This window comes from Coregonus lavaretus (genome assembly GCF_964263955.1).
Source record: "Coregonus lavaretus genome assembly, contig: HAP1_SCAFFOLD_9115, whole genome shotgun sequence".
Lineage (NCBI taxonomy): Eukaryota > Metazoa > Chordata > Actinopteri > Salmoniformes > Salmonidae > Coregonus > Coregonus lavaretus.
This window is the reverse complement of record NW_028158721.1, coordinates 1-17,028: the sequence shown is the minus strand read 5'-3', so window position 1 is coordinate 17,028 and position 17,028 is coordinate 1. Positions and strand designations below refer to the sequence as shown.

Genomic DNA, 17,028 nt, shown 5'->3' with positions numbered 1-17,028 from the left:
AGCACAATGCATGAAAGATATGTTTTAGTTTCAAGCGGCTCATCTGTACATTACAGTTTTGCAAGTTGCCATTTAACATTAGCTTTCAATTCACAAATCAAACATGGAGAATAAGCTTATACAACAGCTATCTGGTTGTTAAAGCACAGTAAAGTCCTACTGTACTGGTCACACTAGTCACTAGTTAATGTGTTTATGTAAGTCCTACAGTTGATACAGTAGTCAGTAGTTATGTGTTTATGTGTAGTCCTACTGTTGATACAGTAGTCAGTAGTTAATGTGTTTATGTGTAGTCCTACTGTTGATACAGTAGTCAGTAGTTAATGTGTTATGTATTGTCCTACTGTTGATACAGTAGTCACTAGTTAATGTGTTTATGTGTAGTCCTACTGTTGATACAGTAGTCAGTAGTTAATGTGTTTATGTGTAGTCCTACTGTTGATACAGTAGTCACTAGTTAATGTGTTTATGTATAGTCCTACTGTTGATACAGTAGTCAGTAGTTAATGTGTTTCTATGTGTAGTCCTACTGTTGATACAGTAGTCACTAGTTAATGTGTTTATGTATAGTCCTACTGTTGATACAGTAGTCACTAGTTAATGTGTTTATGTATAGTCCTACTGTTGATACAGTAGTCACTAGTTAATGTGTTTATGTATAGTCCTACTGTTGATACAGTAGTCACTAGTTAATGTGTTTATGTATAGTCCTACTGTTGATACAGTAGTCACTAGTTAATGTGTTTATGTATAGTCCTACTGTTGATACACTAGTCAGTAGTTAATGTGTTTATGTATAGTCCTACTGTTGATACAGTAGTCAGTAGTTAATGTGTTTATGTATAGTCCTACTGTTGATACAGTAGTCACTAGTTAATGTGTTTATGTGTAGTCCTACTGTTGATACAGTAGTCAGTAGTTAATGTGTTTATGTATAGTCCTACTGTTGATACAGTAGTCACTAGTTAATGTGTTTATGTATAGTCCTACTGTTGATACACTAGTCAGTAGTTAATGTGTTTATGTGTAGTCCTACTGTTGATACAGTAGTCAGTAGTTAATGTGTTTATGTATAGTCCTACTGTTGATACACTAGTCAGTAGTTAATGTGTTTATGTATAGTCCTACTGTTGATACAGTAGTCAGTAGTTAATGTGTTTATGTATAGTCCTACTGTTGATACAGTAGTCAGTAGTTAATGTGTTTATGTGTAGTCCTACTGTTGATACAGTAGTCAGTAGTTAATGTGTTTATGTATAGTCCTACTGTTGATACAGTAGTCAGTAGTTAATGTGTTTATGTGTAGTCCTACTGTTGATACAGTAGTCAGTAGTTAATGTGTTTATGTATAGTCCTACTGTTGATACACTAGTCAGTAGTTAATGTGTTTATGTGTAGTCCTACTGTTGATACAGTAGTCAGTAGTTAATGTGTTTATGTATAGTCCTACTGTTGATACACTAGTCAGTAGTTAATGTGTTTATGTATAGTCCTACTGTTGATACAGTAGTCAGTAGTTAATGTGTTTATGTATAGTCCTACTGTTGATACAGTAGTCAGTAGTTAATGTGTTTATGTGTAGTCCTACTGTTGATACAGTAGTCAGTAGTTAATGTGTTTATGTATAGTCCTACTGTTGATACACTAGTCAGTAGTTAATGTGTTTATGTATAGTCCTACTGTTGATACAGTAGTCAGTAGTTAATGTGTTTATGTATAGTCCTACTGTTGATACAGTAGTCAGTAGTTAATGTGTTTATGTGTAGTCCTACTGTTGATACAGTAGTCAGTAGTTAATGTGTTTATGTATAGTCCTACTGTTGATACACTAGTCAGTAGTTAATGTGTTTATGTATAGTCCTACTGTTGATACACTAGTCAGTAGTTAATGTGTTTCTATGTGTGTGCTGCAGGCAGATGGCTGAGCTCCTGTTCTACATGGAGAGGTTGAGGACCCTGGTGACTAAGTACAGCCGTGTGGTTCAACGCTACCACATCCAGTACCTGGCCCAGTTTGATGCCCTGCTCCTCAACGACACCATACAGGTACCGGGGGGAAGCCTTACTGTATGGAACTTGAATTGAATAGAGACACAATACAATGTGGTGTACCTCAAGGATCTATTCTTGGGTCATTATTATTGCAGGGGCAGGCAGAATAGTTGTTCATCGTCATCATACTGTATGTGCTGTTTTTAGTCTAAGTAAGCATTTATCCCATTGTAAATGCATAGCGAATGCTTTTCTTACTGTTCGGACTATTCCGTCCTGTAGAATATGTATGTCTGTCCAGAAGAGGAATCAGTCCTGATGACATCGTTTGTCTCAACCCTGTCTGCACTGACTATCAAGCAAGGTAAACAAAATGTATCTGAAATCCATAATGTGTCCGATTGATATGTAATGCTAGGCCTACTTCATGTGTGATACTACCGCATGTCCCTCAACAGTGGAAAACGGAGAGGAGTTTGACTTCAGGGCTCTGAGACTGGACTGGTTAAGATTACAGGTATGGGACTTCACTTACCCTATAAACACTTTACATTTATCACACACTGTTACATGTTATAAGCCTACACTGTAAACACACTGTTCCCACTCAGACCACTTGATAAGAAGCTATTTGTGTTTCTTTTTGACCATTTTAATTGAAAACAATCACAGTAAGGTACTTAATTGTTACCCATAAATGATTTAAAATTGAGATAGAAATGGCTGCATTGCACCTTTAAATGTGTCTTGTTTTGTCCAACTCTTGATGGTGTATATAGTGTCCCAAGCTGATTATTATTTGTTTTTTTTATATATTTAAATCGTACTTCATTAACATATTTTAAGTATATTTAAAATAGTCTAAATTGGAACAATTTTAAATACATTTAATGCATTTGATATCAATTGTATTTGTATTTTATTAGCATTTAAGTATATTAAATACATTTTAAAGGATCTAAATTGGGACACTTTTCTGTACTTAAGTACACTGCTCAAAAAAATAAAGGGAACACTTAAACAACACAATGTAACTCCAAGTCAATCACACTTCTGTGAAATCAAACTGTCCACTTAGGAAGCAACACTGATTGACAATAAATGTCACATGCTGTTGTGCAAATGGAATAGACAACAGGTGGAAATTATAGGCAATTAGCAAGACACCCCCCAATAAAGGACTGGTTTTGCAGGTGGTGACCACAGACCACTTCTCAGTTCCTATGCTTCCTGGCTGATGTTTTGGTCACTTTTGAATGCTGGCGGTGCTTTCACTCTAGTGGTAGCATGAGACGGAGTCTACAACCCACACAAGTGGCTCAGGTAGTGCAGCTCATCCAGGATGGCACATCAATGCGAGCTGTGGCAAGAAGGTTTGCTGTGTCTGTCAGCGTAGTGTCCAGAGCATGGAGGCGCTAACAGGAGACAGGCCAGTACATCAGGAGACGTGGAGGAGGCCGTAGGAGGGCAACAACCCAGCAGCAGGACTGCTACCTCCGCCTTTGTGCAAGGAGGAGCAGGAGGAGCACTGCCAGAGCCCTGCAAAATGACCTCCAGCAGGCCACAAATGTGCAACGGTCAGAAACAGACTCCATGAGGGTGGTATGAGGGCCCGACGTCCACAGGTGGGGGTTGTGCTTACAGCCCAACACCGTGCAGGACGTTTGTCATTTGCCAGAGAACACCAAGATTGGCAAATTCGCCACTGGCGCCCTGTGCTATTCACAGATGAAAGCAGGTTCACAATGAGCACATGTGACAGACGTGACAGAGTCTGGAGACGCCGTGGAGAACGTTCTGCTGCCTGCAACATCCTCCAGCATGACCGGTTTGGCGGTGGGTCAGTCATGGTGTGGGGTGGCATTTCTTTGGGGGGCCGCACAGCCCTCCATGTGCTCGCCAGAGGTAGCCTGACTGCCATTAGGTACCGAGATGAGATCCTCAGAACCCTTGTGAGACCATATGCTGGTGCGGTTGGCCCTGGGTTCCTCCTAATGCAAGGACTCATGTGGCTGGAGTGTGCCAGCAGTTCCTGCAAGAGGAAGGCATTGATGCTATGGACTGGCCCGCCCGTTCCCCAGACCTGAATCCAATTGAGCACATCTGGGACATCATGTCTCGCTCCATCTACCAACGCCACGTTGCACCACAGACTGTCCAGGAGTTGCCGGATGCTTTAGTCCAGGTCTGGGAGGAGATCCCTCAGGAGACCATCCGTCACCTCATCAGGAGCATGCCCAGGCATTGTAGGGAGGTCATATAGGCACGCGGAGGCCACACACACTACTGAGCCTCATTTTGACTTGTTTTAAGGACATTACATCAAAGTTGGATCAGCCTGTAGTGTGGTTTTCCACTTTAATTTTGAGGGTGACTCCAAATCCAGACCTCCATGGGTTGATAAATTTGATTTCCATTGATAATTTTTGTGTGATTATGTTGTCAGCACATTCAACTATGTAAAGAAAAAAGTATTTAATAAGATTATTTCATTCATTCAGATCTAGGATGTGTTATTTTAGTGTTCCCTTTATTTTTTTGAGCAGTGTATATTCTTAGTGTATTAGATAAAGAGCAAAACAAATATACTTTGAATACACCTTAAGTATATTTTATATTTATTTCTCATACATTAGAAATATACTAAAATGGTATTTGAATTAGAATTCCTGTATTGTCTTTACAAAAAAAGTTTATTTTTAATATGTTTCAAGTATACTTTTACAAAGACACTTCTACTCATTAACCACATTAGCTATTGTAATTTGCCATGTAAAGTCTACCTTGATTGACCAAGGCATCTTCTCAGCCAATGTTAACGTGCTATTTACAAAGTAGTTGTGGCTGGAGCAGCAATTTACAAGCAAAACTTTGAGAACTGTGCACCATTGGCATTTCACACTTTAGTTGTTCACATTATGGTAATAATTTAAGATTTCAATAAAATGTGTAATGTGTAATTAAAAGTACAACATTATTCAGTTTGTGAAAATGAACATCAAAACATTTTAAGAAGATAAATATGAGGAACAATATAATATTATGAATCAAAACTTCAGCTGCAGAAAAGGATGATGGGGTATGCAAATGTTTGTGCACATGCGTTTTTGAAAGTATACTTGAGTATATTTTCTAGAGATTTGAAAAAGTATTGTAGTGTATTAAGATTATGACTTTGTTAATGTTTTCAAGTGGAACCTGGGGGGATGTTTATTTAGGTTCAAAGAGAGCCGTTTTTAGGGTGACGCCCCAGGGAAGACAGGGGATTGGACAGTAAAGGGAGCAACCCATGTTTTGGGGAAGATTATATATACTGGATGGAGAGAAAGAACGTTAGAACAGACATATTATTTTGGGACACTGTTCTCCAGACACTGCAGGCGTCTGTAAACTTATGCTGAAATCTTGTGATATGAATAAAACTTATGATCAAAGTTCAGTATAAGCGGACTCCATTGTTTGACGGCATCATTAGCAACATTTGACTCGACACTAAAGTATACTCTCAGGAAGTATGTTTCTCAGCTGTGCAATAAACAATCGTTATCATTGTCAACCTTCTCTGCACTCTTACTTCAATACTCATTATTGGCACTGAAACGACAGTGCCTTGCAAAAGTATTTATACACCTTGGATTTATTCACATTTTCTTACAAAGTGGGATTAAAATGTTGTTTTAATTGTAATTTTTTGTTAACAATCTACATAAAATACTCTGTCAAAGTGGAAGATTTCTATAGATTTCTTTTGAAAAGATTGATAGAAAGAAAATAACTAAAATATAGTCGTGGCATAAGTATTCAGCTCCCTCAGTCAATGCATGCTAGAAACACTGTTGGCAGCGATTTGCAGAGGTGAGTCTTCTTGGGGAAGTCTCTGAGAGCTTTACTGGATTGTGCAATATTAGCCCTTTATTATTTTCATAATTCTTAAGATATACTAGAAAAATACATCTCGTATTTACAGTATATTATTTGAATTTTTAGTGTATTTAAGTATACTTGTATATATAAAATATATACGTTTTTGGCTTTGGGTGTCATGTTACAGACCTACACCAGTGTGTCCAAGGCCCCTCTCTCCCTCAAGGACTACCCAGACCTGGCTAAAGTGATGAACATGACCCAATTCCACACCAAGATGTTGGACAACGTGGAGGAGATGCTTCACGAAACCTCAGATCTCTCCATCCTCTGGTCAGTCTGCTACCCCAATGGGCCCCATTGAAAAAACATCCTCTACTCCAGTGGTATTGAAAGTCATGGTTGCGACCCCTTGTTGGGTCATGGGGGAATTGCAGTTGGGAAATTCTGGTGAGAAAAAAAAAGGGTTCGCCACTGAGAAAGTTTGAATACTGCTGCACTAGTCCCTACCCCCTCTAGTCCCTACCCCCTCTAGTCCCTACCCCCTCTAGTCACTACTCCCACTAGTCCCTACCCCCACTAGACCCTACCTCCTCTAGTCCCTACCCCCTTTAGACCCTACCCCCACTAGACCCTACCCCTTCTAGTCCCTACCCCCTCTAGTCACTACTCCCACTAGTCCCTACCCCCACTAGACCCTACCCCCTTTAGTCCCTACCCCCTTTAGTCCCTACCCCCTCTAGTCCCTACCCCCTCTAGTCCCTACCCCCTCTAGACCCTACCCCTTTTAGTCCTAATGCCCGCTTAACCCTACCCCGACTAGACCCTACCTCCTCTAGTCCCTCTAGTCCCTACCCCCTCTAGTCCCTACCACCACTAGTCCCTACCCCCTCTAGTCCCTACCCCGTCTAGACCCTACCTCCTCTAGTCCCTCTAGTCCCTACCTCCTCTAGTTCCTACACCCACTAGAACATACACCCTCTAGTCCCTACCCCGACTAGTCTTTCTAGTCCCTACCCCCTCTAGTCCCTACCCCCACTAGACCCTACCGCCTCTAGTCCCTACCCCCTCTAAACCCTACCCACTCTAGTCCCTACCCCCTCTAGTCCCTACCCCGACTAGTCCTTCTAGTCCCTACCCCCACTAGACCCTACCCCCTCTAGCCCCTAACCCCACTAATCCCTACCACTTGTAGTCCCTACCCCTCTAGTCACTACCCCCACTAGACCCTACTCCTCTAGTCCCTACCCCCACTAGACCCTACCCCCTCTAGACCCTACCCCCTCTAATCCCTACCCCCTCTAGTCCCTACCCCCACTAGACCCTACCCCCGCTAGTCTCTACCCCCTCTAGTCCCTACCCCCAATAGTCACTACCCCCACTAGTCCTGCTAGTCCCTACTACCCCCCCCAGTCCCTACCCCCACTAAACCCTAGTCCCTCTAGATCCTACCCCCACTAGACCCTACCCCAACTAGTCCCTACCCCCACTAATCCCTAGTCCATTGGTACTTCTGTAGATCAGAAGGGATTGGATAAAAGCAATATGGCAAAACGTCTACCTAGCCTATCACCTAGTCCTAGATATTACTTACAGTATATACAAATAATCTGATCTACTGTAAATGATGTGCAACAGGGTCTATGGTAGGGGTCCCCAACAGGGTCTATGGTAGGGGTCCCCAACAGGGTCTATGACAGGAGTCCCCAATATGGTCTATGGGGCAGTATTCCCCAATTACATTCAGCCGTGGGCCGATTACATTGGGATACGATCACATATGCCTCTCTATTTATGCATGGAAATACTTGGGAACAGACTTCCTAAATTATCATCACTTTGAGCTCATTACATGATGATTTTACAGTCTCTTATGTCCAAGAATGAACATTTTATATATACCATTTCAATATACACTATACAGCGCCTTGCACAAGTATTTTGTTGCATTACAACCTGTAATTTAAATTTATTTTTATTTGGATTAGTTTATTATAAAAAATAAATAACGGAAAAGTGGTGTGTGCATATGTATTCACCCCCTTTGCTATGAAGCCCCTAAATAAGATCTGGTGCAACCAATTACCTTCAGAAGTCACATAATCAGTTGAATAAAGTCCACTGTGTGCAATCTAAGTGTCACATGATCTGTCACATGATCTCAGTGTATATACACCTGTTCAGAAAGGCCCCAGAGTTTGCAACACCACCAAGCAAGCGGCACCATGTCAGGGACAAAGTTGTGGAGAAGTACAGATCAGGGTTGGGTTATAAAAAAATATCAGAAACTTTGAACATCCCACGGAGCACCATTAAATCCATAATTAAAAAATTGAAAGAATATGGCACCACAACAAACCTGCCAAGAGAGGGTCGCCCACCAAAACTCATGGACCAGGCAAGGAGGGCATTAATCAGAGAGGCAACAAAGACACCAAAGATAACCCTGAAGGAGCTGCAAAGCTCCACATCGGAGATTGGAGTATCTGTCCATAGGACCACTTTAAGCCGTACACTCCACAGAGCTGGGCTTTACCGAAGAGTGGCCAGAAAAAAATCCATTGCTTAAAAAAAAAATAAGCAAACACGTTTGGTGTTCACCAAAAGGCATATGGGAGACTCCCCAGACATATGGAAGAAGGTACTCTGGTCAGATTAGACTAAAATTGAGCTTTTTGGCCATCAAGGAAAACGCTATGTCTGGCGCAAACCCAACACCTCTCATCACCCCAATAACACCATCCCCACAGTGAAGCATGGTGGTGGCAGCATCATGCTGTGGGGATGTTTTTCATCGGCAGGGACTGGGAAACTGGTCAGAATTGAAGGAATGATGGATGGTGCTAAATACAGGGAAATTCTTGAGGGAAACCTGTTTCAGTCTTACAGAGATTTGAGACTGGGACAGAGGTTCACCTTCCTGCAGGACAATGACCCTAAGCATACTGCTAAAACAACACTCGAGTGGTTTAAGGGGAAACATTTAAATGTCTTGGAATGGCCTAGTCAAATCCCAGACCTCAATCCAATTGAGAATCTGTGGTATGACTTAAAGATTACTGTACACCAGCGGAACCCATCCAACTTGAAGAAGCTGGAGCAGTTTTGCCTTGAAGAAGGTGCAAAAATCCCAGTGTTCAATCTTGGTCTGAGAGTCCTTTAGGTGCCTTTTGGCAAACTCCAAGCGGGCTGTCAGGTGCCTTTTACTGAGGAGTTGCTTCCATCTGGCCACTCTACCATAAAGGCCTGATTGGTGGAGTGCTGCAGAGATGGTTGTCCTTCTGGAAGGTTCTCCCATCTCCACAGAGGAACTCTAGAGCTCTGTCAGAGTGACCATCAGGTTCTTGGTCACCTCCCTGACCAAGGCCCTTCTCCCCCGATTGCTCAGTTTGGCCGGGCGGCAGCTCTAGGAAGAGTCTTGGGGGTTCCAAACTTCTTCCATTTAAGAATGATGGAGGCAACTGTGTTCCTGTCTCTGAGCTCTACAGACAATTCCTTTGACTTCATGGCTTGGTTTTTGTTCTGACAGGCACTGTCAACTGTGGGACCTTATATAGACAGGTGTGTGCCTTTCCAAATCATGTCCAGTCAATTGAATTTACCACAGGTGGACTCCAATCAAGTTGTAGAAACATCTCAAGGATGATCAATGGAAACAGGATGCACCTGAGCTCAATTTTGAGTCTCATAGCAAAGGGTCAGAATACTTTCAGTTTTTTATTGTTGATACATTTGGAAAAAAATCTAAAACCCTGTTTTCGCTTCGTCATTATGGAGTATTGTGTTTAGATTTTTTGTTTAATACATTTTAGAAAAAGGCTGTAACGTAACAAAATGTGGAAAAAGTCAAGGGGTCTGAATAATTTCCGAAGGCACATACAGTGGGGAGAACAAGTATTTGATACACTGCCGATTTTGCAGGTATTCCTACTTACAAAGCATGTAGAGGTCTGTAATTTTTATCATAGGTACACTTCAACTGTGAGAGACTGAATCTAAAACAAAAATCCAGAAAATCACATTGTATGATTTTTAAGTAATTAATTTGCATTTTATTGCATGACATAAGTATTTGATACATCAGAAAAGCAGAACTTAATATTTGGTACAGAAACCTTTGTTTGCAATTACATAGATCATACGTTTCCTGTAGGTCTTGACCAGGTTTGCACACACTGCAGCAGGGATTTTGGCCCACTCCTCCATACAGACCTTCTCCAGATCCTTCAGGTTTTGGGGCTGTCGCTGGGCAATATGGACTTTCAGCTCCCTCCAAAGATTTTCTATTGGGTTCAGGTCTGGAGACTGGCTAGGCCACTCCAGGACCTTGAGATGCTTCTTACGGAGCCACTCCTTAGTTGCCCTGGCTGTATGTTTTGGGTCGTTGTCATGCTGGAAGACCCAGCCACAACCCATCTTCAATGCTCTTACTGAGGGAAGGAGGTTGTTGGCCAAGATCTCGCGATACATGGCCCCATCCATCCTCCCCTCAATATGGTGCAGTTGTCCTGTCCCCTTTGCAGAAATACATCCCCAAAGAATGATGTTTCCACCTCCATGCATCATGGTTGGGATGGTGTTCATGGGGTTGTACTCATCATTCTTCTTCCTCCAAACACGGCCAGTGGAGTTTAAACCAAAAAGCTATTTTTTTGTCTCATCAGACCACATGACCTTCTCCCATTCCTCCTCTGGATCATCCAGATGGTCATTGGCAAACTTCAGACGGGCCTGGACATGCGCTGGCTTGAGCAGGGAGACCTTGCGTGCGCTGCAGGATTTTAATCCATGACGGCGTAGTGTGTTACTTATAGTTTTCTTTGAGACTGTGATCCCAGCTCTCTTCAGGTCATTGACCAGGTCCTGCCGTTTAGTTCTGGGCTGATCCCTCACCTTCCTCATGATCATTGATGCCCCACGAGGTGAGATCTTGCATGGAGCCCCAGACCGAGGGTGAATGACCGTCATCTTGAACTTCTTCCATTTTCTAATAATTGCGCCAACAGTTGTTGCCTTCTCACCAAGCTGCTTGCCTATTGTCCTGTAGCCCATCCCAGCCTTGTGCAGGACTACAATTTTATCCCTGATGTCCTTACACAGCTCTCTGGTCTTGGCCATTGTGGAGAGGTTGGAGTCTGTTTGATTGAGTGTGTGGACAGGTGTCTTTTATACAGGTAACGAGTTCAAACAGGTGCAGTTAATACAGGTAATGAGTGGAGAACAGGAGGGCTTCTTAAAGAAAAACTACAGGTCTGTGAGAGCCGGAATTCTTACTGGTTGGTAGGTGATCAAGTACTTATGTCATGCAATAAAATGCAAATTAAATACTTAAAAATCATACAATGTGATTTTCTGGATTTTTGTTTTAGATTCCGTCTCTCACAGTTGAAGTGTACCCATGATAAAAATTACAGACCTCTACATGCTTTGTAAGTAGGAAAACCTGCAAAATCGGCAGTGTATCAAATACTTTTTCTCCCCACTGTATATATATATATATATAAAAATGGCTTAGAAAAAAATATCACCCTCTGGCCGCCTATTGGGGAACCCTGGTCTAGGGACTGTGGGCCACACACGTATTCTGAAAACCGAACAACTCTTATCATTGATGAATTCAGCATGTGAACGATTGACGTCTTAAACCAACATGTCGATAAACACCCTTTTGGTTGTGTTTGTCTAGCTCCAATCTCAAAACAACTTCTGAGCCAGTGAAGGCTGGAACTGATGTATGTGACACCATGGCTGCATCCCAAATTGCACCCTTATTCCCTACGCAGACCATAATGGTGTGTGTTAACCCTTCACTCCTAAAGACTGGAAATATGATTGTGTCTGTACACAGCTTCTACCCGCGGGTGTTTGAGAAGATGTTCTCTCAGAGCAGTGAGGAGGTTTCTATGCAACGTTACCTCATGTCTTTCCCTCTGGCCTGCTCCCACTTCAACCAGACTCTCCACCAGCTCTGTCCAGAAGAGGTGAGAACCGAGACACTAGTCAGACCTAAATCTACTATGTACTACTGGAATGGGTTAAACCATATACTACTGGAATAGGTTAAAGCATAAGTGGAATATAAATATGAAATTGTACAGCTGAATTTAAATAACCTTGATATTTTTCATTATTAGGGCCGTGAGTTTTTCCAGGGAACCTGTTCTGGGTAGTTTTACCCAGTGTTTCCAGGTAAGGTCAGGAAAAACTCCTGGCCCTAATAATTTAACCAGTGAGTAAAACATCTCAATCAATAGGAGAAAAACAAATACAAAGTCTCTCTGAGTATCAGTGATTTACTGTTGGGATAACTCTAAGGGATAACTCTGTTTCCATGTCTTGTCATATCTTGTCTTGTCTGTGTTTTGTCGTTTCTGTGTCTTGTCTGTGTCTTGTCTGTTTCTTGTCTGTTTCTTGTCGTGTCTTGTCTGTTTCTTGTCGTGTCTTGTCGTGTCTTGTCTGTGTCTTGTCTGTGTCTTGTGTGTCGTGTCTTTTCGTGTCTTGTCGTGTCTTGTCGTGTCGTGTCGTGTCGTGTCGTGTCTTGTCGTGTCTTGTCGTGTCTGTGTCTGTGTCTTGTCGTGTCTTGTCGTGTATTGTTGTGTCTTGTCATGTCTTGTCTGTGTCTTGTTGTATCGTGTCTTTTCGTGTCTTGTCGTGTCGTGTCTTGTCGTGTCTTGTCGTGTCTGTGTCTTGTCTTGTCGTGTCTTGTCGTGTATTGTCATGTCTTGTCGTGTATTGTTGTGTCTTGTCATGTCATGTCTGTGTCTTGTTGTATCGTGTTGTATCGTGTTTTTTCGTGTCTTGTCGTGTCTTGTCGTGTCTTGTCTGTGTCTTGTCTGTGTCTTGTCTGTGTCTTGTCGTGTTTGTCTGTGTCTTGTCTTGTCGTGTTTGTCTGTGTCTTGTCGTGTCTTCTCTGTGTCTTGTCTGTGTCTTGTTGTTTCGTGTCTTGTCGTGTCTTGTCGTGTCTTGTCGTGTCTTGTCGTGTCTTGTCGTGTCTTGTCGTTTCTGTGTCTTGTCTGTGTCTTGTCTGTGTCTTGTCTGTTTCTTGTCTGTTTCTTGTCGTGTCTTGTCTGTTTCTTGTCGTGTCTTGTCTGTGTCTTGTGTGTCGTGTCTTTTCGTGTCTTGCTGTGTCTTGTCGTGTCTTGTCGTGTCTTGTCGTGTCTTGTCGTGTCTTGTCTTGTCGTGTCTTGTCGTGTCTTGTCGTGTCTTGTTGTGTCTGTGTCTGTGTCTGTGTCTGTGTCTTGTCTTGTCGTGTCTTGTCGTGTCTTGTCGTGTCTTGTCGTGTATTGTTGTGTCTTGTCATGTCTTGTCTGTGTCTTGTTGTATCGTGTCTTTTCGTGTCTTGTCGTGTCTTGTCGTGTCTTTTCGTGTTTGTCTGTGTCTTTTCTGTGTCTTGTCTGTGTCTTGTCGTGTCTTCTCTGTGTCTTGTCTGTGTCTTGTCTGTGTCTTGTTGTTTCGTGTCTTGTCGTGTCTTGTCGTGTCTTGCCGTGTCTTGTCGTGTCTTGTCGTGTCTTGTCGTGTCTTGTCGTGTCTTGTCGTGTCTTGTCATGTCTGAGGGAAGTGTGCTGTTTCGTGTCTTGTCGTGTCTTGTCGTGTCTTGCCGTGTCTTGTCGTGTCTTGTCGTGTCTTGTCGTGTCTTGTCGTGTCTTGTCGTGTCTTGTCGTGTCTTGTCGTGTCTTGTCGTGTCTTGTCGTGTCTTGTCATGTCTTGTCATGTCTGTGTCTTGTCTTGTTGTGTCTTGTCTGTGTCTTGTCTTGTCTTGTCTTGTCTTGTCTTGTCTTGTCTTGTCTGTGTCTTGTCTGTGTCTTGTCTGTGTCTTGTCTGTGTCTTGTCTGTGTCTTGTCTGTGTCGTGTCGTGTCTTGTCTTGTCTTGTCTTGTCGTGTCTGTGTCTTGTCTTGTGGTGTCTTGTCGTTTCTTTTTGTGTCTTGTCTGTGTCTTGTCTGTGTCTTGTCTGTGTCTTGTCGTGTCTTGTCATGTCTTGTCGTGTCTTGTCTGTGTCTGTGTCTGTGTCTGTGTCTTGTCGTGTCTTGTCGTGTCTTGTCGTGTCTTGTCGTGTCTTGTCGTGTCTTGTCTGTGTCTTGTCTGTGTCTTGTCTGTGTCTTGTCTTGTCTTGTCTGTGTCTTGTCTTGTCTTGTCTTGTCTTGTCTGTGTCTTGTCTTGTCGTGTCTTGTCGTGTCTTGTCGTGTCTTGTCGTGTCTTGTCGTGTCTGTCGTGTCTTGTCGTGTCTTGTCTGTGTCTTGTCTGTGTCTTGTCTGTGTCTTGTCATGTCTTGTCTGCGTCTTGTCGTGTCTTGTCGTGTCTTGTCGTGTATTGTCGTGTCTTGTCGTGTCTTGTCGTGTCTTGTCGTGTCTTGTCTGTGTCTTGTCGTGTCTTGTCGTGTCTTGTCATGTCTTCTCTGTCTAGACGGAGGCTGTTGAGAAGAGGAGCCTGCGTCTGTGTGTGACCTTCCTGGAGGAGAATTGCCAGACAGACCAGCTCCGTCATCTTAGAGATCTGTGCCGAACAGTGCAACCTCAATGACCAGGTGTGTGTGTATGTCAGTGTGTGTGTGTGTGTTCGAGATATGCAACCTCGATGACCAGGAATCTGCGGGAAGCATACAGGTCACACAACTAATTAACTATAAGATTGATGCAGCAATTGACAGTATTTCTAATTATATTATAACACTGCCCTTAGTCACATACAGACACAATATAAAGATACAAAAAAACAAATCTGGGAGACTGTTCAACGGTCATTTCAATTCTAGATGTTTACCCATTGACAAAACAAATCCCAGGTTGTAGCTTTAATGTAAGAGTGTTGCCAGTTTGAAGACTAAGATGCCACTCTGAGAAGGTGAAGAGGAAGTGATGTAATGTGAGAGTGTTGTTTTTCTCTATGGTGGAAAAACAATGTGAGGATGTTTATTTTAGTTTAGACTCCTGAGGGGTTGCAGCATAGCAGACAAAAGTAAAATTACTCAAAAGCAATGTATAATACACTTTAATGGAAAACGTTTCTTCTAATACTGTTTCTTCTCTGTGTCCTCTTAATCACGTATTCCCATTAGTTGTTGCCCAAACACTGTGGCCAGACCATAAGTGCAGCCCGCAATAAGAAGCAGAAGAAACAGACGCCGAAGAAGGAGAGGTGCAGAGAGAGAAACCTGGAGCAGAGAGCCAGAGAAGGACCGTGCCATCGTCACCAAGTCAGTGCTTTCACCCCTCCTCCCGATACATCTTTTCACATGCCTCATAAACAACAGCTGTAGACTAACAGTGAAATGCTGACTTCCCAACAACACAGAGAGAAAACAGAGTAATGATAGAAAAACAATAACACAAGTCATAAATACTTAGTTGACCTACTTTGACTACTTTAAAAATGGCGAAGCATGGTGGAAGCCCTCAATGGCCCTGCCCCTGCACATGCTAAAACATCACATGCTTTTGTAAACAACAGGTGTGGACTAGCCAGTCACATGCTTAAGTACGGGCCTTTCCCAACAATGCAGAGAGAAAGGAAATAGAGAAATAATAAAAGTAATAATAAATACACAATGAGTAACGATGACTTGGCTATATACACGGGGTAACAGTACGAGTCGATGTGCAGGAGTATGCGGTAATTGAGGTAGATATGTGCATAAAGGAAGGGATAAAGTGACCAGGCAACAGGATAGATAATAAACAGTAACAGAAGCGTATGTGATGAGTCTGTATGAAACATTTATTCACTCACTAACTGTAAGCCGCTCTGGATAAGAGCGTCTGCTAAATGACTAAAATGTAAAATGAGTCAAAAGAGACGTTCAGGCTCCTGTTGGTTCCAGGTACCGTTTGCCGTGCGGTAGCAGAGAGAACAGTATATGACTAGGTGGCTGGAGTCTTTGACAATTTTTAGGGCCTTCCTCTGACACCGCCTGGTATAGAGGTCCTGAATAGCAGGGAGCTCGGCCCCAGTGATGTACTGGACCGTACGCACTAGCCTCTGTAGCGCCTTGCGGTCGGATGCCAAGCAGTTGACATACCAAGTGGTGAATGGCGGCAGAGTGTGCTTTTTTTGTGTGTTTTTTCGCATTGTTTGTAACTCCAGGACCTATATACTAGGGTGTGTCAGAGGAAGGCTGAAAAAATTGTCAAAGACTGAAGTCACCCAAGTCATAGACTGTTCTCTCTGCTACCGCACGGCAAGCGGTACCGGAGTGCCAAGTCTAGGTCCAAAAGGCTCCTTAACAGCTTCTACCCCAAGCCATAGACTCCTGAACAATTAATGAAATGGCCACCCAGACTCTTTACGTTGAGAGTCCGGGTGGCCCATTTTGTTCACTGCTGCTACTCATTGTTTATTATCTATGCATAGTCACTTTACCCCTACCTACATTTACAAATTACCTCGACTAACCTGTACCCCCGCACATTGACTCGGTACCAGTACCCCCTGTATATAGCCTCGTTATTGTTATTTTATTGTGTTACTTTTGACGTAATTTTTTTACTTTAGTTTATTTAGTAAATATTTTCTTAACTCTATTTCTTGAACTGCATTGTTGGTTAAGGGCTTGTAAGTAAGCATTCATGGTAGGTCTACACCTGTTCGGCGCATGTCACAAATACAATTAGATTTGATTTGATTTGCAGCCAGTCAAGATGCTCTCATTGGTGCAGCTGTAGAACATTTTGAGGATCAGAAGGACCATGCCTGGTCTTTTCAGCCTCCTGGGGGGGAAGAGGTGTTGTTGTGCCTTCTTCACGACTGTGTTGGTGTGTGTGGACCATGATGTATCCTTACTGATGTAGACACAGAGGAACTTGAAGCACTCCACCTGCTCCACTACTGCCCCATCGATGTGGATGGGGCATGCTCGGCCCTCCGATTGATTGGAGATTACATGGGTTTTAACTTTTAAAGAAAAGTAGATCAGCAATTTCTAAATTCTCTCTCTCTCTCTCTCTCTCTCTCTCTCTCTCTCTCTCTCTCTCCTCTCTCTCTCTCTCACCCTTTCTCTCTCTCTCTCTCTCTCTCTCTCTCTCTCTCTCTCACCCTTTTTCTCTCTCTCCTCTCTCTCTCTCTCTCTGCTCTCTCTCTCTCCTCTCTCTCTCTCTCTCTCTCACCTCTCTCCCTCTCTCTCTCTCTCTCTCTCTCTCTCTCTCACCCTTTCTCCTCTCTCTCTCTCTCTCTCTCCTCTC

At 42.8% G+C, this 17,028-nt stretch overlaps 1 protein-coding gene across 1 annotated transcript; it reads left to right on the top strand.

The window, feature by feature from the left end:
• Positions 1–1,919: 1,919 nt before the first annotated feature.
• LOC311123661 (nck-associated protein 1-like) lies at positions 1,920–15,041 on the top strand. Its single transcript, XM_084197905.1, has 7 exons — positions 1,920–2,046; positions 2,275–2,356; positions 2,451–2,509; positions 6,044–6,189; positions 11,705–11,837; positions 14,258–14,378; positions 14,910–15,041. Exons 1-6 carry the CDS (start codon positions 1,939–1,941, stop codon positions 14,372–14,374), a joined length of 645 nt encoding a protein of 214 aa, XP_084054031.1. The 5' UTR covers positions 1,920–1,938; the 3' UTR covers positions 14,375–14,378; positions 14,910–15,041.
• The last annotated feature ends 1,987 nt before the right edge of the window (positions 15,042–17,028 follow it).